At 44.0% G+C, this 23,290-nt stretch overlaps 1 protein-coding gene across 2 annotated transcripts in view; it reads right to left on the reverse strand.

Moving 5' to 3' along the window:
- Positions 1–22,872, reverse strand: part of UBE2W (ubiquitin conjugating enzyme E2 W) — a 59,370-nt gene extending 36,498 nt beyond the window's left edge. Inside the window, exon 1 of one of the 2 annotated variants that reach the window (XM_081111017.1) lies at positions 22,827–22,863. In XM_081111017.1, coding sequence (XP_080967143.1) covers positions 22,827–22,841 — 15 coding nt within the window. In that variant the 5' untranslated portion in view covers positions 22,842–22,863. Of the gene's footprint in view, positions 1–22,826 lie in introns of both variants that reach the window. The other variant, XM_081111018.1, reaches the window with a different exon arrangement.
- Between the last annotated feature and the right edge of the window lie 418 nt (positions 22,873–23,290).

The following is a 23,290-nucleotide window of genomic DNA, read 5'->3' on the forward strand; positions in this document are numbered from 1 at the left end:
ATATGTCTAAATATATTTATAAAAATTGATGTTGTAAAGGGTTATGAAGAGAGCCAGCTTTCTACAAAACTTCATAGCTATTTCATGGAGGTTTGTAAGGTCTCAGCCTAGGTTATAAGTGCTGAGTGTTAGTAGTGCTTCTTTTACTGCTTTTCAACTATAAATATAATCCAAAAGAACATGTCATTTCAGACATGAATAAGTTTTAAATAGTTATTTATAATTTACAACCCATATTTCTGTTTTCTTTTTTTTTTTTTTAAATATATTTTATTGATTTTTTACAGAGAGGAAGGGAGAGAGATAGAGAGTTAGAAACATCGATGAGAGAGAAACATCGATCAGCTGCCTCCTGCTCATCCCCCACCGGGGATATGCCCGCAACCCAGGCACATGCCCCTGACCGGAATCGAACCCGGGACCCCTCAGTCCACAGGCCGACGCTCTATCCACTGAGCCAAACCGGTTTCGGCTCTGTTTTTTTAAATATCATCACCTGCACATTTTTAATCTTTCAACACCAGAATATAACATATCAGGGCTCAAGATATGTAAATTTATTTTCCGATATAACAGATGCCACCAAATGGCTATGTATTTTGCCTTCTTGTTTGTACAGCTTTTATTGTCCAACTCTTCAGTTATTATCACTAGTGTACATTAATTTATAGTACACAACAAAAAACTCACAGAAGCTCACAATTTATGGGTTTAAAATCCAAATAATTAGAATTATATGCAACATTATAAAGATTATGAATAAACATCTTTTCTTGGATTAGACAAACATAAATATCTGTTCAGAACTCAAGAACTTGCTGCTTAAAAGCTAGTATCAAAAAAAAGAGCTAGTATCTGCTTTTTTCTGGACAAATATTACTATCAATATAGCAATGTTTCTAGATCTTTTCAATATATGACATCTTTAAATAAGCTTAACGTAACCCAACACCAATACAGTTTAGAAAACAACTCCTCTTCTTTGTTGAGAATCACTGTAACAGAACTTATAAATGGCTCTTTAGTTGCCAAGAATGAAAAGTTTTCCTCAGACCTTGCAATATCATAATTGAAAGTAACGATGAAAATAAGATATCAACTACATACAATTCCCCCCAATCCCATTCTGACCACACCCCACATTATCCAGCAAAAGAATTTGTTTTGGCAACTATATCATGTTATTTTGGTGTAACAAACTCCAACTCATCTTCAGTGCTGGCATTACATTGACTAACATTTACTGCTTCATGTGCTCTTTTAAAAATTTATTTATTATTGACTAGAGGACCAGTGCACGAACTTTGTGCACTCGGGAGGGTGGCGTCCCTCCGCCTGGCTTGCACCCTCTCGTAGTCCAGGAGCCCTTATGGGATGTCCAACTGACAGCTTAGGCCCGGACCAGGCCTAAGCCGTCAGTCAGACATCCTTAGCACTGCCATGGAGGCAGGTGAGGCTCCCACCACCACTGTTGCACTTGCCAGCCGTGAGCACAGCTTCTGGTGCACTGACCACCGGGGACAACTCCTATGTTGAGCATCTGTCCCCTGGTGGTCAGTCTGCATCATAGCGACCAGTCGTTCTACCATTCGGTCATTTTGCATATTAGCTTTTTATTATATAGGATTGACTGATTGATTTTAGCAAGAGAGGAAGAGAGAGGGAGGAGAGGGAGAAATATCAATTTCCTATTCCATTTATTGATGCATTCATTGATTGATTCTTATATGTGCCCTGTATGGGGATCAAACCTGCAACCTTGACATGTCGGGATTACACTCTAACCAACTGGGGGACTTTCTCAATGTCATCAGCAATGTGCAAAAGTGTTTGTTTTCTTTGCAATCTTGCCAGAACTAAAGGTAATCATCCTCATCAATTTCTGTGAAGTTGGCAAAAAAAATACTCTACCTTGCTTGCTGTTTTAATTTATACTGCTAATGGCTACTTGAATAAATTTTTGTTGTCTACTAACTTAAAATCTGTAAGGCTTTCCTAGTTTGTCATTTGCCCTTTATTTTTATTTATTTATTTTTTAAATATATTTTATTGATTTTTTACAGAGAGGAAGGGAGAGAGATAGAGAGCCAGAAACATCGATGAGAGAGAAACATTGACCAGCCGCCTCCTGCACACACCCCACTGGGGATGTGCCCGCAACCCAGGCACATGTCCTTGACCGGAATCGAACCCAGGACCCTTCAGTCTACAGGCCGACGCTCTATCCACTGAACCAAACTGGTCTCGGCTCATTTGCCCTTTAACTTTGATGTTTGCCATGCACACACTTAAAAGTTATATTATTAAATATATATTTTTAAAAAATCAAATAAATGACGATTCCATTAAAAAAAAGAACCTGAAATTTATTTATTTCATGTGTCCATTTTATTTCCCTTTTTAAGGTCTGGATGAGACTTCTTGGGAAGCCTCTAAGAACTTTACTGTGGGCTACACGGGGCATTAGAAGCCAGAGCACTCATCCTCCGGACTCCTTCCCAGTGTCTGGAGGTGCTATCGGAACCACAGACCCGGCCAGGAGCTTCCCTAAGGCAGTAGAGTCAGGCCAGGGGGCCACTAGGCAGGCCCTAATTTTTTCTTTAAAAAAAAAATAATTTATTTTAGAATCATATCTTTCTGTATATTAACTTGGGGAATATCAGTTAATATTTAGGAAATAAGATTTGAGGTCAGCCATCTTCCAAAAAAAAATTTTTTTTGCTCATTTAAAAAAGTACAAGTTAACTATACACCTTTTATCCATGAGTTTAGGAATTGTAGTGATATGGCTTAGAAAGCATAATGGCCTAAGTCTTTTCAAAATATAAGTTCATGTGGAAAAGAATTTGTTTATGTGTGTGGAGGAAACCTATAGGTTTAAAATAATACATCAGCCAACGATTTAAAAGAACTTTAATTGTTTTGTTTTTGAAGCCACCCTTGTCTTCCTATGAGGAAGAATTGAGAGGGGATGATTCTCTGTGTAAAACTCCAAATTGGTGGTGTTGACTTTTGAGCTTGAACATTTTCAGACTTGATTAAAATTTGGTTTACTCTAATTTCTGTATCAAGAGTTTTACGTGGTAACTAGTCTTATAACATGTATGTATCATATGTTTGTTCATCTAAAGCTTTTAATCCAAAAAAAATGGAGTTTGCAAAGTGAAAAAAAAAATTAAATTTCACTGTGCTGGAAATGAACATCTGTTTAGTCTTTGAAACACATTATTTGGCTTTCAGTAGACCACAGTCCTGATTTTTCTCCTTTGTGACCACTCACTCCTTTTGGGCACTACTGTACCCCGAAAACATGAGGAAGTGATTTATACATTTGTCTCTCTTTAGGCTATGGGCTTTTAAAAAACAGTCTTGTAGCTTTTTGCATTCCAATCTGATTTTTGAAGATGTCAATTTAAAATAAGAATGAGTAGCTTCATTTATTGACCGCTTTCCATTTCCTAAGGGGGGGAAAGTTTCAATAAGTTATTAGGAGTTAAGGTCTCTAGAAGTGTATTTAGAATTCAGTCGGAAAGAAAACATTTTCTTAATATGCCTGAATCAGTATTTTAAAATAAAATTTCAGCCGAAACCGGTTTGGCTCAGTGGATAGAGCGTCGGTTTGCGGACTGAAAGGTCCCAGGTTCGATTCCGGTCAAGGGCATGTACCTGGGTTGCGGGCACATCCTCAGTGGGAGATGTGCAGGAGGCAGCTGATCGATGTTTCTCTCTCATCGATGTTTCTAACTCTCTATCTCTCTCCCTTCCTCTCTGTAAAAAATCAATAAAATATATTTTAAAAAAATAAAAAATAAAATAAAATTTCATTGCTTAGCATCTCACCCAGAAATAAATGGCAATTGTTATAATTATTTTTTAAATATATTTTTATTGATTTCAGAGAGGAAGGGAGAGGGGGAGAGTTAGGAACATCAGTGATGAGAGAGAATCATTGATTGGCTGCCTCCTCCATGCCCCCACTGGGGATTGAGCCCGCAACCCAGGCATGTGCCCTTGACCAGAACTGAACCCGAGACCCTTCAGTTTGCAGGCTGACGCTCTATCCACTGAGCCAAACCAACTTAGGGCTGTTATAATTATTACTATATTGCCGGAGAGGGGGAATAGTGGTTGTTATTGTCATGATATTAATGAGCACCAACAAATTTTTTTCCAATCTTGCTCCCCTATTATCCTTTCATCTTTAGTTTGTTGTTAGATGAAATTGGGAAGAAAACTTACTGGCCATTGTATGTACTGCTGTATTAGCAAGCTTTGTCATTCATATATATATGTATGTATGTATGTATATATATGGCTACATTTTTAGTATTTTCCCTCATTTCTGTTTCTTCCTATGCTAAACAAGGATTTCTATCTTTTAGAATAGTTTCTTATCTGTCACTTTGAGATAAAACTTCACAAGATGTGAGGCCTAACTCCCCATCCCCTTAAACTTGCTCCATTTCTCATCACATTTTAATATACCATATACTTACTTGTTTTGTTATTACTTACTGACCATCTTCTCCCTCGCCCCCATCATTTAAGCTTTACAGGCCCAGGAATCTTGTCAGTTTGTCCCTTTATGCATTGCCATTGTTAGTATCTAAGAGGAATATATTCTGTTCTTTTTTTTGTTTGTTTAAAATATATTTTTATTGATTTCAGAAAGAAGAGAGAAACAGCAATGCTGAGAGAGAATCAATGATCGGCTGCCTCCCACATGCCCCACACTGGGGACCAAGCCCACAACCCGGGAATGTGCCCTTGACCAAAATCAAACCCAGGACCCTTCAGTCCGCAGGCCGATGCTCTATCCACTGAGCCAAACTGGCTACGGCTTGTTTTGGTTTTGATTTATAATGACAGAACTATCATTTAAATGTTTTGTGCCTTGGGTTCAACATACATTAGTGTGGGATAATACTTACATAAATGCATTCGTTTAGAAGCTGAACTGCTTTATATATTAACTAGGGGCCCGGTGCACGAAATTCGTGCACTGGGTGTGGGGGTGGGGGGAAGAGTGTCCCTCAGCCCAGCCTGCCCCCTCTCACATACTGGGAGCCCTCAGGCGTTGACCCCCATCACCCTCCGATCGCCTGATCGGCCCCTTGCCCAGGCCTGACGCCTCCGCCAGAGGTGTCAGGCTTGGACAGGGGACCCCCATCTCCCCCCGATCACTGGCTCTGGCCCCCGCCCAGGCCTGAGGCCTCTGGCCCAGGAATCATGCCTGGGCAGGGGACCCCCATCTCCCTCTGATCGCTTGCTCCACCCCCCGCCCAAGCCTGATGCCTCTGACCCAGGCTTCAGGCCTGGGCAAGGGGACCATCATATCCCCCCAATCCCCGGCTCCGCCCCCCACCCAGGCCTGATGCCTCGGCCAGAGGAGTTGACCCTCATCACCCTCCGATCACCAATCTCCGGATCGGCCCCTTGACCAGGTCTGAGGCCTCCCGCGAGGTGTCAGTCCTGGGCAGGGGACCCCCAGCTCCCCGCGGTTGCAGGCTCCGCCCCTGCCCAGGCCTAACGCCTCTGGCCTAGGCGTCCGGCCCGGGCAGCGGGGACCTGCAGTGGCAGCGGGGGGCGCCGCGATCGTGGGCTTCGCTTTAGGTCCAGGCAAGGGACCCCTAGCTCCTGGGACTGCCAGCTTCGACCATGCCCAGCTCCCATCGCTGGCTCCACCCCTACTTCCTGCTATCACTGGCCAGGGCGGCAAAGGCGCCTGATTCTCCGATCATGGCTGGGGGGCAGGGCAAAGGCGGCCCCAGGGCCGCCTTTGCCCTGCCCCCCAGCTCTTAGCTCCCCCCTGGGTTTCCGATCACTGTCAGTGGCAGGGGGCTTCTTCCTGCTTTCCCTTTCGCCTCCCTGCATTGTGCCTACATATGCAAATTAGCTGCCATCTTGTTGGCAGTTAACTGCCAATCTTAGTTGGCAGTTAATTTGCATATAGCCCTGATTAGCCAATGAAAACAGTATCTCTGTATGCCAATTACCATTTTTCTCTTTTATTAGTGTAGATGGCCTTTTTAGGATGCTATTTAAAAATATTTTAAAAATTCATTTTAGAGACAAGGGAAATATCAATTGGTTGTCTCCAACTGGGGATCAAACCTGTAACCTTTCAGTATATGGGATGACATTCCAGCCAAGGGAGCAATACTGGCCAGGGCACTTTTTTTTTTTTTACTAGGAGCATATCGTTTGATGTGGTATTCTTTAACTTAAACAGTAATGTACACTATAAAACAAACATCTTAGTACATATTTATACTGTCATACCCATCATCTTCGGCTGTCTGCAAAAGGAAATGATCAGGAGCTGAAGCGGCAAAAATCACATTGGGATGAAATGCCATAAATAGCACTGTGCGACACAATGTGGACCTGTTGCTGGGTCATGCTTTTATTTTATGAGGACTTGGAAAAATCATTCTTAATTTCTCTAGTTAGTTTCCATGAGGTGGTATGTAATACAGTTTAAGCGCACATGAAGCAGGGCCTGGCCAAGTAGCTCTATAGAAAACAAAAACAAAGTGAATTCGGGGACACTGAAATTTTGCCTTGGGGGTTTCTACCAAGCCAAGGGTGGGGGTGGGAGGAACCAAAAAGTGAGGAATCTAACAGACCCACATAAAACTGTGACCCTATCAGTGTAAGGATGAACAAGGTAGAGGGTGCAGGAGACAGCAGTGAAATCTGCCTGTTTTGAACTCAGCAATGAGTAGAGGGAAAAATTCTTCCACGAAATGTCATAACCTCAAGTGGACATCTACAGGGGTATACAATCTGAACTACTACCTGAGAACCTTAAGCAAGAATTTAATTAAAAGTGTTCCATGAAGTAATGCCCCAGGCCACTGACAGAGCAAATAAAAATCCTGGAAAAATACAAGTTCTATCTTTTGAAGCAATAATTTCACTTCTCAGAATCTAGAAAGATACATTCAAAAATTCATAAAGACCAAATGAGAAATTATTCAGAAAACAATAGCATGCAATACCTGATATAATAAAAATCTATCTTCCCCAGCTGGAAAAGCATTAGTTCCCCAATTAATTTACCTTATGTTCTTGTAGCATTTATATAACTGAGGAACTCCAAGGCAGAAATTATGGTCTATTCATCTTTGTATTCCTAGCATTCAAAACTGTGCTAGGAATATGTATTTTTGCCTCACTGTTTGTAGGAGAAAAATCCATAAACAATATATGTATCAACAGGTTATGACATATGAAAACAAGACTATTAAAAGCGTAGAGAATTATGTGGATCGAGGTGTACTAACAAAAGAACTGCAAAATATTGAAATAAAGAAAAAGCAAGCAGCAAAAACACATAAAATCCTTTTTTAAAATTTTTAAAGTATATTTTATTGATTTTCTACAGAGAGGAAGGGAGAGGGATAGAGAGTTAGAAACATCAATGAGAGAAAAACATCAATTCAGCTGCCTCCTGCACACTCCCTACTGGGTATGCGCCCGCAACCAAGGTACATGCCCTTGACCGGAATCGAACCCGGGACCCCTCAGTCCACAGGCCGACGCTCTATCCACTGAGCCAAACCAGTCAGGGCCACATAAAATCCTTTTATGTTAAAACAAAAGCAAGAGATTTATTTACCCAAATGTCATATAACACAAGAGATAAGAAAGAAGCACATCCAACTACTTTACAGTAGTTCCCTACTAGCAGTAGAAATGCAGAGAGAGGACATCCCTATTTGCACTAATACTTTTATATTATGACTATTTACAACAAGTAGAAGGGTATTTCTTGTATAATTAGAAAATAAATTTAAGGGCCCAATGGATAAAAAAACACGTCCACATAAAAACATGTCCACGAATGTTCATAGCAACATTATTTATAATAGCCACAATGTGGAAGCAACCCAAATATCCATTAACTGATGAATGGGGTAAACAAAATATGCTGTGTATATAAAGTGGAATATTATTTGGCTATAAAAAGAATGAAGTACTAATACATGCTGCAACATGGATGAACCTCAAAAACATTATGCTAAGTAATGACAAAAAAGTCAGTGACAAAAAACCACATATATACCATTTACATGAAATGTCCAAAACAGGCAAATTTATACATACAGCAAGTAGACAGGAATTTGCCAAGGGATGGGGAGACTATCAAGTGGGATATCGGAGAATACATGCTTACAGGGACAAGGTTTCTTTTGGGAATTATGAAAATATTCTTATATTAAATTATGGAGATGGTTGCACACCTGATTGTACACTTTTTTTTATTTTTTTTTAATATATTTTATTGATTTTTTACAGAGAGGAAGGGAGAGAGATAGAGAGTTAGAAACATCGATCAGCTGCCTCCTGCACATCTCCTACTGGGGATGTGCCCGCAACCCAGGTACATGCCCCTGACAGGAATCGAACCCGGGACCCTTGAGTCCGCAGGCTGACGCTCTATCCACTGAGCCAAACCGGTTTCGGCTGATTGTACACTTTATATGGGTGAATTTTATGACAGATAAATTACATCTAAATAAAACTCGATAGATTAAACAGCAGATTAAACACAGGTGAAGAGGGAATTAGTACTTAAGCGGAAGATGGGAAGAGTTTTTCCAGGATGTAACACAAAGGGAACACAAAAGAGAATGGAAGGCAACATTTAAAGAGATAATGCCTGAAAATTTCCCAGAATTGTTGAATACATCAGTCCTCAAATTCAAAAGCCCAATGAATTCCAAAAAACATAAAAAGAATTCCAAACTTAAACACATCATTGTGAAAGTACAGAACACCATCTAAAATAGAGTTAATTCTAAAACCATAGAGAAATTATAGATTACCTACAAAACTACAAAATTCAGAGTGATGGTTATCATTAAAATATTCATTTTTTAATCTCAATTCCAGTTGACATGCAGTATATTAGTTTCAGGTGTACAACATAGTAGACATTTATATAACAAAGTAATTACCTCGGTAAGTATAGTCCCCATCTGACACCATACATAATTATTACATTATTGACCATATTTTCTATGCTGTACTGTCCATTGCCATGACTATTTTCTTATCTGGTAATTTGTACATCTTAACCCCCTCCCATCCGGCAACCGTCAATTTGTTCTCCACATCTATGAGTTTGTCTGTTCATTTATTTTGTTTTTTAAGTTCCATATGTAAGTGAAACCATATGGTATTTGTCTGATTTATTTCACTTCGCATAATACCCTCTAGATCAGTGGTTCTCAACCTTCCTAATGCCGCGACCCTTTAATACAGTTCCTCATGTTGTGGTGACCCCCAACCATAAAATTATTTTCATTGCTACTTCATAACTGTAATTTTGCTAGTTATGAATCGTAATGTAAATATCTGATATGCAGGATGTATTTCCATTGTTACAAATTGAACATAATTAAAGCATAGTGATTAATCACAAAAGCAATATGTAATTATATATGTGTTTTCCGATGGTCTTAGGCGACCCCTGTGAAAGGGTCGTTCGACCCCCAAAGGGGTCGCAACCCACAGGTTGAGAACCGCTGCTCTAGATCCATCCATGTTGTAGCAAATGGCAAGATTTCTTTTTTTCTTTTTTTTACAGAGAGGAAGGGAGAGGGATAGTTAGAAACATGGATGAGAGAGAAACATTGATCGGCTGCCTCCTGCACACCTCCTACTGGGGATGTGCCCTTGAAGATAAATTGTCAAGGTACATGCCCTTGACAGGAATCGAACCTGGGACCTTTCAGTCTGCAGGCCGACACTCTATCCACTGAGCCAAACCAGTTAGGGCACAAGATTTCAATCTTTTTTTCTAATGGTAGAGTAATAATCTATTGAACACATATACTATACCTTCCTTATCTAAAAGCTGTAACTATGTTTAAGGGTAAAAAGGCTATCAGAAGCCAGTCTGCATTTCATAGACATCAGTAAATATTCTGTCCTCCGCAAGATCTGAGAGAACCAATCACAAAATCCCTAGAACAAAACCTCACCCCACACAACCTCATACCCTCTCTTCCCACGAACACACACAGACAGATATACACCCGGACACATCCTAAAGAATAAAACATTTGGAAAAGGGATACAACATCAAGAATGAGAAGTAACCTGAAACACAACATTTCTGTTTTTAGGGAGAAAACGATCACATAATTTCAGTATCAATGAAGCAAGATCTGAGATGATTTGCTGTCAACATTTTAAGGTTTGTGAACTGGAAGCTTAAGAGAAAAACACTGCCCTAGTCAGTTTGGCTCAGTGGATAGAGCATCAGCCCGAAGACTGATTCTTCTTTCCTTTCTTCTCCAGGTTCAATTCTTGCCAAGGGCATGTACCTCAGTTGCAGGCTCGATCACTGGTCCTGGTTGGAGCACATGCGGGAGGCAACTAGTCGATGTGTCTCTCTCACATTGATGTTTTTCTATATCCCTCTCCCTCTATTCCACTCTCTCTAAAAATCAATGGAAAAATATCCTCATGTGAGGATTAATTTTTTAAAAAAAGAGAAAAACACCTACCATCAGAAAAAAAAACAGAATTTCATTGAGGCATTATCTACAAAGTGAAATAAACATCAACCAAATATTAATCTAGTTGAAAGAGATGCATGTAATTAACAGAAAATTTACACTAATTTTAAAATACTATATACAGAGAACCAAGATGGCGGCATAAGGTATAGACCTGTGCTTGCTGCCTCCCACAACACTGAAACTACCAACTGTAAGACAAAACAGCTATCATTCAGAACCATGGGAAAGCTGGCCCAGTGGAAGTTCTACAACTGGAAGGAAAGAAGGAAGCACATTGAGACTGAGTAGGAGGTGCAGAGGCGCCAAGAGCAGAGGTACGGAGTCGCACGCCAGGAGGGCTGCAGCTGGATGCGCAGTTTTTTTCTATCAGAAGGGGATACAAGCTCTCGAATCCACTGAGCTTGTTTGGGGTGGGATTCTGAGGTTCCAGACCCTTACGGGGAGAGGCGGGACTGCCTTGCAGCGGATTGGAGAGCGAGGGTGGTTCTCTCGCGGAGCTGCTTGCCGGCACTGGAGTTGTGGAGATGCCATTGCTGTTTGCTCCGCCCTGGTGATTCTGAGACCCCGCCCTACTCAATTTACATCCCCACCCAAGCTGTGCCAGTGGCACAAAAGGAATCACCTGTGCTTTTGCAGCCTAACCCAACAAACTGCAAATTTCAACTCCTCGCATCCATAAGGGACACACTCAAGAAGCAGAATCAGGTTTGGAGGAAGCCGGAGCCGGACCCGGCTGGGCGGGAGACATGGAACCGCTGTACCAGCAAACGCACAAGCAGGTCCACCAGGTCCAGTCTCACATGGGACGCCGGGAGACGGCAGACAAGCAGTCTGTGCACTTAGTAGAAAACGAAATCCAAGCAAGCATACCAGATATTCAGCCAGCTAGAACGCCTGGAGATTTTGTCCAGCAAGGAGCCTCCCAACAAAAGACAGAATGCCAAACTTCGTGTTGACCAGTTAAAGTATGATGTCCAGCACCTGTAGACTGCTCTCAGAAACTTACAGCATCAGCGATACGCAAGGGAGCAGCAGGAGAGACAGAGAGGAGCTTCTGTCTCGCACCTTCACCCCCAATGTGGGATGTGGCACCCCCTGTGAGGCTTCGTGAGGCTGCGATGGCCCCTGCGAGGCTGCATGAGGCTGAGATGGCCCCTGTGAGGCTGTGATGGCCATGTGAGGCTGCAACGGCCCCTGCAAGGCTGTGTGAGGCTGCGATGGCCCCTGTGAGGCTGTGATGGCCATGTGAGGCTGCGAGGGCCCCTGTGAGGCTGTGATGGCCATGTGAGGCTGCAACAGCCCCTGCGAGGCTGTGTGAGGCTGCGATGGCCCCTGTGAGGCTGCGTAAGGCTACGACGGCCCCTGTGAGGCTGCGTGAGGCTGCGATAGCCCCTGCTAGGCTGTGTGAGGCTGCGACGGCCCCTGCGAGGCTGTGTGAGGCTGCGACGGCCCCTGCTAGGCTGCAACGCCTCCTGTGAGGCTGCGAGGGCCCCTGCAAGGCTGTGTGAGGCTGCGACGGCCCCTGCTAGGCTGCAACGGCCCCTGCGAGACTGCAACGCCCCCTGTGAGGCTGCATGAGGCTGCGATGGCCCCTGCGGGGCTTGGTGAGGCTGAGACGGCCCCTGCGAGGCTGTGTGAGGCTGCGACGGCCCCTGCTAGGCTGCAACGGCCCCTGCGAGACTGCAACGCCCCCTGTGAGGCTGCATGAGGCTGCGATGGCCCCTGCGGGGCTTGGTGAGGCTGAGACGGCCCCTGCGAGGCTGTGTGAGGCTGCGATGGCCCCTGCTAGGCTGCAACGGCCCCCGCGAGACTGCAACGCCCCCTGTGAGGCTGCATGAAGCTGCGACAGCCCCTGCGAGGCTTCGTGAGGCTGCGACGGCCCCTGCGAGGCTGCGTGAGGCTGCGACGGCCCCTGAGAGGCTGCGTCGGCCCCTGCGAGGCTGCGACGGGCCCTCTGAGGCTGCATCGGCCCCTGTGAGACTGCATGAGGCTGCGATTGCCCCTGTGAGGCTGCGTCGGCCCCTGCGAGGCTGCGACGGCCCCTGTGAGACTGCAACGCCACCTGTGAGGCTGCATAAGGTGGCGATGGTCCCTGCGAGGCTGCGACGGCCCCTGCGAGGCTTCGTGAGGCTGCGACGGCCCCTGCGAGACTGCAACGCCCCCTGTGAGGCTGCGTGAGGCTGCGATGGCCCCTGCGAGACTGCAACGCCCCCTGCGAGACTGCAACGCCCCCTGCGAGGCTTCGTGAGGCTGCGACGGCCCCTGCGAGGCTGTGATAGCCCCTAGGAAGCCGGCGGAACCCCGCAAGCCACCCAGACGGCTTCGTCGACGGCCCGCAAACCAGCTCACAGCCCCACACACAATTATCACCCGAAGGGCGAGAGGGGCGAGAGCAGCTGTAGTGTTGCTTTCTCCTCACTTTTGGTAGCAAAATCCTCATTTTAAACATAAGAGGACACATTATTTTAAAAAGCCGTTACATGGCTCTGTACCCTTTCTGAGTAGAGCGTGAACAAGTCGTGAGAGACCTTTCCGAACACAGGGACACGTTGCGGATGGAAATAGCTACATTTTCCATGTGTATGACCTTTGACCGGGCAACAAAAAGTGTACACCTATGGATGAGGACAGTGGGGGGGTAAGGGCAGAGGGTGGGGTGGGAACTGAGTGGAGGGGAGCTATGGGGGGGGGGAGGGCAACAACTGTAATAATCTGATCAATAAAGATTTATTTTTAAAAATTTAAAAAAAATACTATACACTTTATCCTATTTATTTATTTATTTATTTATTTATTTTTATCCTATTTAATTCTTTAGTTTGTTTAATTGGGCCAGGGAAGAATCTGAAGCAAACGGAATCAAAGACAGGGCAAGAAGCAATGTTTGCATATTGTTTATGACCTATTTGAGAAGGGGGGGAGTATTTACTTAGAAAACATATGAGTGCTTACAAACAATAGAGTTGTCCTTAGTGAGTTAAAAATCTAATAAAGACAAAGTACCTCTATATTAAGTATGTGGCAGAAATGAAAAATCCCATGAAAGAGGCAAAATGTGCTGAGAGCACATAAGGTAAAAAAATGTGTACACTGTGAAAACAGGCTAAGTTTGGTGGGTTCATGACGTCAGGTATGAAGCTGTGAAGAACTAAAGTAGATTTGAGTAAAATACGAATTCAGAAAAATAGTACAAAGAGTGGAAGGACTAATAACCTGCTAGAGAGGAAAAAAATATCCCAGAAACAATGACAAGACAAGGGGAGCTATTGAACTAGCCAGAATTCAAAATGGAATTTCAATATAAAAAGTGACTAAAAAACGTTGCTAAGTTTTCCTAGCAAGTAAAGAAGAACAACAGAATGTACACATCCGCAGTAATGTCCACTTCAACCTAAGGGCAAGGGAAGATAGACCCAGGACAGAGAATCAAAAACTACCTAACTCCCAGGGATATGAATGGGCTGAAAGAAAGTTCAGCATTGGTTTGCAAAGGGAGATGCCTGGCTCAGCAGTTGAGCGTCTCAGGAGGTCACAGTATGATTCCTGGTCAGGGCACATGGCCAGGTTGGGGGCTCAATCCCCAGTGTTGGGCGTGCAGGAGGCAGCGATCAATGATTCACATCACTGATCTCTCTCTCTCTCTCTCTCTCTCTCTCTCTCTCTCCCCCCCCCCCTCCCTTCCTCTCTGAAATCAATATATATTTAAAAAAAAAAAAAAAGGAAGATGCAAGGGCTAGCAGCAATGGCCCTAAAGAAAGGCTATTCACATTTTAATACAAGGCTCCTAAGATTATTTAAAACAACAGTAAAAATTTGAGTGTGAGCCATGGTTTGGGTTTGGCTTGAGGGACAGAGCGTTGGCCTGTGAAGCGAAAGGTCCTGGGTTCAATTCTGGTCAAGGGCACGTACCTCAGTTACAGTTCCCTACCCTAGTCGGAGGCACGTGGGAGGCAACCAATTGATGTGTCTCTCTCACATTGGTGTTTCTCCTCTCCTTCTCCTTTCCACTCTCTCTAAAAATCAATGTCAAAAATATCCTTGGACAAGGATTAAAAAAAAAAATTTTTTTAAACAAAAAAAAAACACTTGAGGTTGTAATTATCCAACTCCAAAGATTCATGAAATAAAATTTGTAGGTATATCTAGGTACACAACTGGTATATAGGAGAATCACTTAGCTCAAAACCGAGTCTGGAGGACCACCCAGCAGCCATATCTTAATGCACTTGGTACACTAATCCTCCTCCACAAGAAACTCTCAGGGCAGTTACTTTGTTTCTTTGAATAAAATAGCTACCACAGTGGACGGCAAACTCATTAGTCAACAGAGCCAAATATCAACAGTACAACGATTGAAATTTCTTTTGAGATCCAAATTTTTTAAACTTAAACTATATAGGTAGGTACATTGTTATTAACTTAATTAGGGTACTCCTAAGCTGGCCTTTGCTAAAAACATCCTCAATCTGATTGCTGAGGTCAACCCCTTCCAACTCTCCCATCCACACTCATCTTGTATACTTGTTTCGTCTATCTCCTTTCATTCATCCTGTCTATATGTCCAAACCATCTCAACATACCTTTCTCAATCCTCAACACTACATCTCCTTTCACTCTACAACGTTCCCTAAAATTAACTTAATAAACTTTACTTAAAGTTTTAAGTCAACTTCGCACTGTATGTGCGCGCCTGCACGTGGTATTTTGTAGAAGAGCCACACTCAAGAGGCCAAAGAGCCGCATGTGACTCGCGAGCTGCAGTTTGCCAACCACTGAGCTACCAAATGAGATTTCACTAAAATTATAAGGCAGTTAATATTGGCTCTGATATTTAGTTCAGGAAATGAATGCTCTTTAATAGAAATGTGATTATGTGGACAGCAAGGAACATGTATAAACGTTTTCACAGTCTCACGATTAATTCTTTTAAAAAAACACATATTTTTATTGATTTCAGAGAGGGAGAGGGAGATAGAAACATCAATGATCAGAGAAAATCATTGACTGGTTGCCTCCTGCACGCTCACTTACAGGGGATTGAACCCAAAACCCAGGCATGTGCCCTTGACCAAAACCAAACCCAGAACCCTTCAGTCTGCAGGCCGATACTCTATCCACTGAGCCAAACCAGCTAGGGCTCACATTTGATTCTTAAAGCTCTCCCCAGATGTATCAACTTTCATATGCCTACCATCTCCTGAACTCTGAATCTGGTCCAAGATGTATCACATCATCCAATTTACAAAATCTGCACACCTAAAATCCCCCATTGTAGTGAAGATCAACTCTAAACTTAGGGTGTGCATTAGCTGAGAAAAAATCCAATGCCCAAGATTGCTCTCTGGGGATAGTTTTGTTTTGTTTTGTTTTGTCTTGTTTTGTTTAAAGCTTCCCAGGTAACTTAAAATATAAGGCCAAAACTGAAAACCAGTAACTCAAATTGTGTTGGCAACTCTAGGAAAAAAACTGGGGGGAGGTATTGATCTACAGTAGAAAATGGAAAAAGGCAAAAAAAGGAATCTGAATGTAGAACATTACAATTGTTTAATTGATTTTAAAGAGAGGATGGGAGAGGGAGAGAAACATCCATATGCACAAAGAGAGAGAGAGAGAAACATGGATCGATTGCCTTCTGTGCACATGACCAGGAATGGGACACACAACCTGGGTATAAGAAGCTCTGATCCCGAGAATAAAAACCCTCCACCTTTTGGTGTGCGGGACATCACTCCAACTGAGCCACACCGGCCAGGGCACAATGTTACTTTTTACCAGCTTTACCAGGCTTCAATACATTCCAAATTAAAGGTGAACTGGTAATTTAAATAAAAATAGTCAATTCTCATTAAATTCACAGAAGTTATGCTCTATAAAGTCACAGCAAATATTGAACCACGGTTCCTAGGGGAAATACAGGGTTAGGTTCCTGTGATCCTCTGGTCACATTCAACCAAAAATAATAATGGTTCCTGTGTGTTTCTGTTTAAAGACACCTTAATATAGACTGTTGGTTCTTTAACACCGAACCCGAGGCCAACAGCACATGCCTGGACAAAGGTTACCTAACATACAGTCTTCTTGCAATTAGGAACACTAGGCAGCACTTCAGTCCTCCCCTTGGGAGCCATTTTACAGACAGAAATGTGTGTGTGTGTGTGGGGGGGGGGGGGGAGTGGCATTAAATAGACTGAAAAAAGGACATCTGTTTACAGTACAATAGCTGAAACAAGGCAGAGCATCACCTTGTTTGACTCAGCTGGGAACATGAGCTTCCAGAAACTGAAATTTTTTGGTCTTTTTGCCAATCGGTTGTGTAAATCACCACGAAAGCACCATAAATATCCATTATTAGTATTACAAATAATTTTACTGAGTAGACAGATTCAAAAATACAGAATCCGTGAATAAGGATGGACTGTAGCAGTATCAAATCAAGGTAGTTCAAACTAACTGTCATAAAGACATGAATTCTACGAGGTTCCTACTAAGCACATCAAGAGCAAAGATGGCACCAACATATGCACTATGTAATTTTTTCCATTGGAATCCTTAAACTGGGTTTCTTAAGAACGTAACAATTTTTCTCACAGCAAAATCTTCATACTAAAAACATCTATATACCCCATTTGCTCAATATATCTTCCTTTCATGTAGTAAAAAAGCAAAATTATATTTTAATTAGTATTTCAATTACCTCTAATTACAAAATGCAGCAATTTTAAAGAAAGGATATGGCCCTAGCCAGTTTGTCTCAGTGGATAGAGCGTTGGTCCTCACACCGAAGGGTCCCAGATTCAATTCTGGTCAAGGGCATGTACCTCGATTGCAGGCTTGACCCTGGCCCCCATCGATGTATCTCTTTCACATGGATGTTTCTGTGTCTCTCCCCCTCCCTTCCACTCTCTAAAAATCAATGGAAAAATATCCTCGGGTAAGGATTAACAAAAAGAAAAAAAGGTATGTTGATTGGACTACACCCATGTTTCTCTCATTGATGTTTCTCTCTCCCCGTCTCCCTTCCTCTCTCTAAAATCAATATAAAAATATGTGGGGTTTTTTAAAGACACAAACACACTTTGTGTTTGTGTCTTCTATTTCAAAAATAGAAGGCATCTCATTTATTGCAAAACAGAGTAGCACAATGACTGCAAAGATGATTATCCTAGCTAATGCTTTTGTTCACTTAGACTTGACTCTACTATCCACTGATGTTTATCATTCAAAGGGAACACCTTTAATTCTACTGTTCCCCCTTTCTTGGTCCAACAGCTCCTGAACAACCCTATTCCCTGCCAGAACACCCAGCCAAACTTCTTAAATACGATAATTCTAGCTATATTCCCCAAGTCCCCAGTGCTCAGTAAGCCTCTGTATCCAAGATGACAGTCAATTTTCTAACTTTTGATTATCCTGTACCCTTCATAATGAGATCAACAAAGAGTCATGTGGAATTTAATTGTAAAGGCAGCATGACTACAATAGTAATGTTGGTAAGAGCCCATATTCCACCTCTCTCAATCACTACATCCAATTACTTGAGTAGTGAGCAATGAAATTATGAATAATCCAAAATAATTTATTTCTAAGTCACCTGAAAATTAGCACACATTCATAGTCCATCTTTTGTTATTAAATCAGAAACTCCTTCCATCTAGCCAAATCAAGTCAATAGTCTAAGATCCAAAAATAAAAATAAAGAAACAGTCTAAGATCCAATTAGGTAAGAGAGGAAGAAAATGCAGAAAATCCACAAGAGTAATTCAACTGACCATGTCTCTCAATTATACCACTGTTTTTAGATTTGACAAACATCAACTATTATGCACTGGCCTTCTAAGACCTTAGACCAGCCGTAGGCAAACTACAGCCCGCGGGATCCGGCTCGCTTGAAATGAATAAAACTAAAAAAAAAAAAAGACCGTACCCTTTTATGTAATGATGTTTACTTTGAATTTATATTAGTTCACACAAACACTCCATCCATGCTTTTGTTCCGGCCCTCCAGTCCAGTTTAAGAACCCATTGTGGCCCTCGAGTCAAAAAGTTTGCCCACCCCTGCCTTAGACATAACATAAGGGAGTCCACACCTGAAGTTACAATTTTATGGTTTAGCGCAGTGGTTCTCAACCTTCCTAATGCCACGACCCTTTAATACAGTTCCTCATGTTGTGGTGACCCCAATTTCATTGTTACAAATTGAACATAATTAAAGCATAGTGATTAATCACAAAAACAACATGTAATTATATATGTGTTTTCCGATGGTCTTAGGCGACCCCTGTGAAAGGGTCGTTCGACACCCAAAGGGGTCGAGACCCACAGGTTGAGAACCACTGGTTTAGCTGAATACAAAATACCCCAATACTGCTATACTCTTATGAATGTTTAGAATCACATAAAAATTCTCTTTAATAGTGCTTTTATAGTTTGGAGACAGAAAGTTTGTAGCAAAAAATCAAGATCCCTAAAATGTTATATCTAAAAATTTGCTACAAAGAACTTTCATTTAGTATTTTAAGATTTCTAGAATTATCAAAATCAAATGTAAATCTCTCTCTTTAATCTAACTCATACCAATTTTAAGTACCATCACGAGCCCACCATTCTCTAAGAATAGTTTCTTAAAACATAAACTGGCCCTTTCCCAATAGCTCAGTTCATTAGAGTGCCGTCCCAATATTCATATTCAAAGTTGTGGGTTCAATCTGCAGACAGGGCACATATAAGAATCAACCAATGAATGCATAAATACTAGTAAGTGGAACAACAAATGGATGTTTCTCTCCCCCCCACCCCCACCCCACATCTTAAAAGGAAAGAAAAACAAACAAAACATAATTCTTAGTGACTTGTGACTGTTCCAAAAGCTGGGAAACCATGTCTCAAAGGGCTCACAGGAGTTTGAAAACCACCATCTTGAAGGGTAAAGAACTCTAGCAACATGGCAGAGAGGGCTTCCCCAGCATTACAGGTGTGCCAGGGTACTACTGAACCTCATCCTCAGGTTTCACACACCTAGCTGCAACCTCCAACTACCTCACCCATCTTAATGTGCTGTTCAAAAATTATTTTCTGCATGTGCTACAACCTGAAAAAACGTTGGGAGGCACGACTAAGATGATACTAAGTTACAACTTCAACTTTAAAATACATACTCTCCAAGGAGAAATGCAAAGTCTACCCATAGTTATGGATCCTAAAGAATACTTCATTTTTATCAATAGGAGTAATCAAATTCTATGTTACATTTGTATAATATGCAAAATACAGTTCCTCTTACTGCTTAAGTAGCCTCTTTAGCAGCAGTATTACCCTGCTGTGGCTAAAATAAAGAAATCTGGCCCGGCAGGCGTGGCTCGGGGGTTGAGCATCGACCTATGAACCAGGAGGTCACAGTTTGATTCCTGGTCAGAGCACATGCCCGGATAACGGGCTTGATCCCTAGTGGGGGGCGTGCAGGAGGCAGCAGATCAATGATTCTCTCTCATCATTGATGTTTCTGTCTCTCCCTCTCCCCCTCCTCTATGAAATCTATAAAAATGTATTTTTTTAAAAATTTGAAAACTTTTTAGCTAAGGACTTGGTCAGAGCACAGCATTTGTGCACTCTATACTTCCTAAGCATTCTAACTGAAATTCCCCAAATATCCACTTCTTAACCCCCTTCCATGCTTTTTCTCCACAACACGAAGACCTTCTAATATAATATGCAATTAACTTAAACATTTTGTTCCTGTCTCTCCCAATTAGACTTTTTATATCCAAAAAGACAGAAATCTTGTCTACTTCTGTTCACTGCTATATCCCCAGCACTGTAGATGAGTACCTGACACATAATAGGCCCTCAAAAAATTATTGATGAGTGAACAAATTTGATTGCAGTTTTATGTGTAATTTGTTCTGAAAAAGTTAAGCTTTGCTCATAAGATGGTCAAGGAAAACATTTGTTCACCAAAGACAGAACCACAGAAAGTTGTGTTGTGTTTGAAAAATCTTGATTTATGTATATTAAAGTATTTGTCAAGATACTACCAGAAATTTGAGATGTTTTAAAAATACAAATACAAAGAAAGACTCAGTTTTATTTTAGTTAAATCAGGGAACATCAGTTTTCCATTTCTCTCATCAGAGAGCACAAAGGAATAAAGGATGATAGGACAGTTAAAGGTAGTACTTGGGACACAAAAAAGTGCAGTATTACACTGGCAAGTTTTTCCCCCACTGCTTAAGTCGCCATGTAAAATTCGTAATTATCAATATTAAGTTCTATACTGACTCATTTTTCTCTTAAAAACAAAACTGCTGGCCCTAACCGGTTTGGCTCAGTGGATAGAGCATCAGCCTGCGGACTGAAGTGTCCCAGGTTCGATTCCGGTCAAGGGCATGTACCTGGGTTGCGGGGGACATCCCCAGAAGGGGGTGTGCAGGAGGCAGCTGATCGATGTTTCTCTCTCATCGATGTTTCTAACTCTATCCCTCTCCCTTCCTCTCTATAAAAAAATCAATAAAATATATTAAAAAAAAACACCCTGCTCTTTCCAGACACTTGAAGCCTAAATCTAACCACAAATTAGTTATCCCCACACTTCTCATGTGCAATACCATCACAAATATTGTGGATTTTAATCTTAATTCTGTCTTAAAACAAATATTTTTAGTCTTAATACAAATCATCTTAAATTGGTCACATAGCCCAGCTACCGTTCAACTGGTGTTCCAGTTCCTTTTGGGGCCTCAAATGACGGAACTTCTCTCACATCTCCGGGGAGATTAGTGTAAAGGATAATGTTTCCTGAAATTGTTCTTGTTTTCCCCTGCACCATTTCATGACATCTCTTCAACTAGCAATGTTCTATACTTAATTTTTTTTCTTCCTATTCTGCAGCAAAGTCCAGGGGGCGAAGCAAAGGTAAAAAACAAAACAAAACAAAACTGTATGAAGAACAGGTTGAAAGGGGTGAACACAAAAGCACAGAAGTAAATGTGAACCCAAGTATGTGCACAAAAGAGGAAGATGATGAAAAAAAGGAGAAGAGATAAAAGAAAACCGCTGTTCTGGCCTACAAAGGAGTAAAACCCAGAGCGGGGAGACCTGCTGATTATTCAAGCGACAAAAGCACGAAATCCTTCTAAGAAAAAACGTGGTCTCTTTCTCTACTCGAGGCGCCGTCGTTAAAATCCCAAGCGCGCCGGCTGGACACTCACACGCGCGTCCCCCCTCCTCTTCCCACGCGCTCGGACCCGGGGAGCCCTCGCCGGGAAACGAGGCGCAGGCTGCGGATACCGTGGAGCCCATCTCTGCCAAACTCCAACTCTGGTTGCCATCTTTGCCAGAAAAGCACATACACAATTCCTCGGATTCGGGAAATCGGGGCTCCGTGAAGTTGGAAAGCCGGGAAACCACGCACTGCCAAGCCAGGTCGCGGTGACACGGGCCGGCCACCAGCTCCGACCCGACGGAGGCTGCACCGAGGACCGGGGGGGAGAGAAAGGGCAAAGGGCCGGGGCCGCCCGCTACCGCCAGGGCGGGGCGGGGCGCCGCGGGGGAGGGAGACCTGCAGCCGAGCGACCCCGGGGGGTCCACGGCGTCGCGACTCGGCTCCCGGGGACGTCGCGTAGCAGGCGGCGAGGGGTGTCGAGGGGCCGAGGGCAGCTTCGGGGAGCGGGAGGACGCGGGCTGCTGGGCGCGGAGAGCGGCGGCTCGGAGGGAAAGGTACCCGAGAGGCGAGAAACGAAGGGGGCCAAGGGAGAGCCGAGGGGCCGGGCAGCCGGGGAGGCCGGCGTGGGAGGCCTGGGCAGCGGCCGCCGGGCGCCCTCCCCGGGAACGCCTTTGCAGCTCCCCCACCCTCAGCCCCTCTCGGGGCCGCTCCTGCCCCGGCGCCGGCGGCCAGAGCAGCTGTTTCCGCCGGGCCGGGGACCGCGGAGGGGAAGGCATCCCTGCGGCGGGCGGGCGGGCCGGCAGCGGCCAACTGTGCGAGCGGGAGGCGACAGCCGCCGAGCCAACGCCAAACTTCGCCCGTTCCTCCCCTTCGCCTTCTTTAGCCCCCAACTTCCCGGCCGGCTGGTGTCCGCTTCGACCGACCGAGCCCGCCGCCGCCCCCCCCCCCCCCGCCCTTCTTTTCGCCGCCTCTCACTCCTCCCCAACGCCCGAAGCCTGGGGGGGCACTGGCGGCCAGGGCCGCTCCCGAGCCCGCCCGGTGCCCCTGAGCCCCAGACGCCGCCCCCGACGAAACGCTCGCATCCTCTCGGAGGCTCCCTCGCCCGCCCAGATGCTGCAAACTCCTCTCACCTGCATTGACGCCATGATGGAACCATCCCTCCCCCCCGAGGCCGGCGAGGCCAGAGACGCAGGGGGCGGAGCCGCCGTGCTCGCGTCACGCCGGGGGCCCAGCATCCCGGGCGCGGGGGCGGGGCCTCCGAGGGAAGGGAATGGCGCGACGGGATTGGCTGGCGCGCCGGGCGCCCGCGGGTGGGACGGGCGGGTGCGGGGGGGGGGGGCGGGGTGTGCGGGGGGTAGACGGCGCTGTCAGTATCCTCGGTCCCCTCCTGCGGTCGGGCGTCCGCGGCGAGCCCCCCGGCGGCCCCGATCGCGCGAGGAGGCGTGCGTCTCCGGTTCTGAGCGGGCCGCGGTTGCTTTCTTTTCCGCCTGTTCCCCGAGATCCTGATGATGTCCGGACTCGTGGGGTGTTTTGTTTTGTTTTTTTCTGGTTTGTTTTGTTTTCCCAACCATAGGTAGATGGTGTACAGATGTTC

Source organism: Myotis nattereri (genome assembly GCF_964212035.1).
Source record: "Myotis nattereri genome assembly, chromosome: 17".
NCBI classification, from domain to species: Eukaryota; Metazoa; Chordata; class Mammalia; order Chiroptera; family Vespertilionidae; genus Myotis; species Myotis nattereri.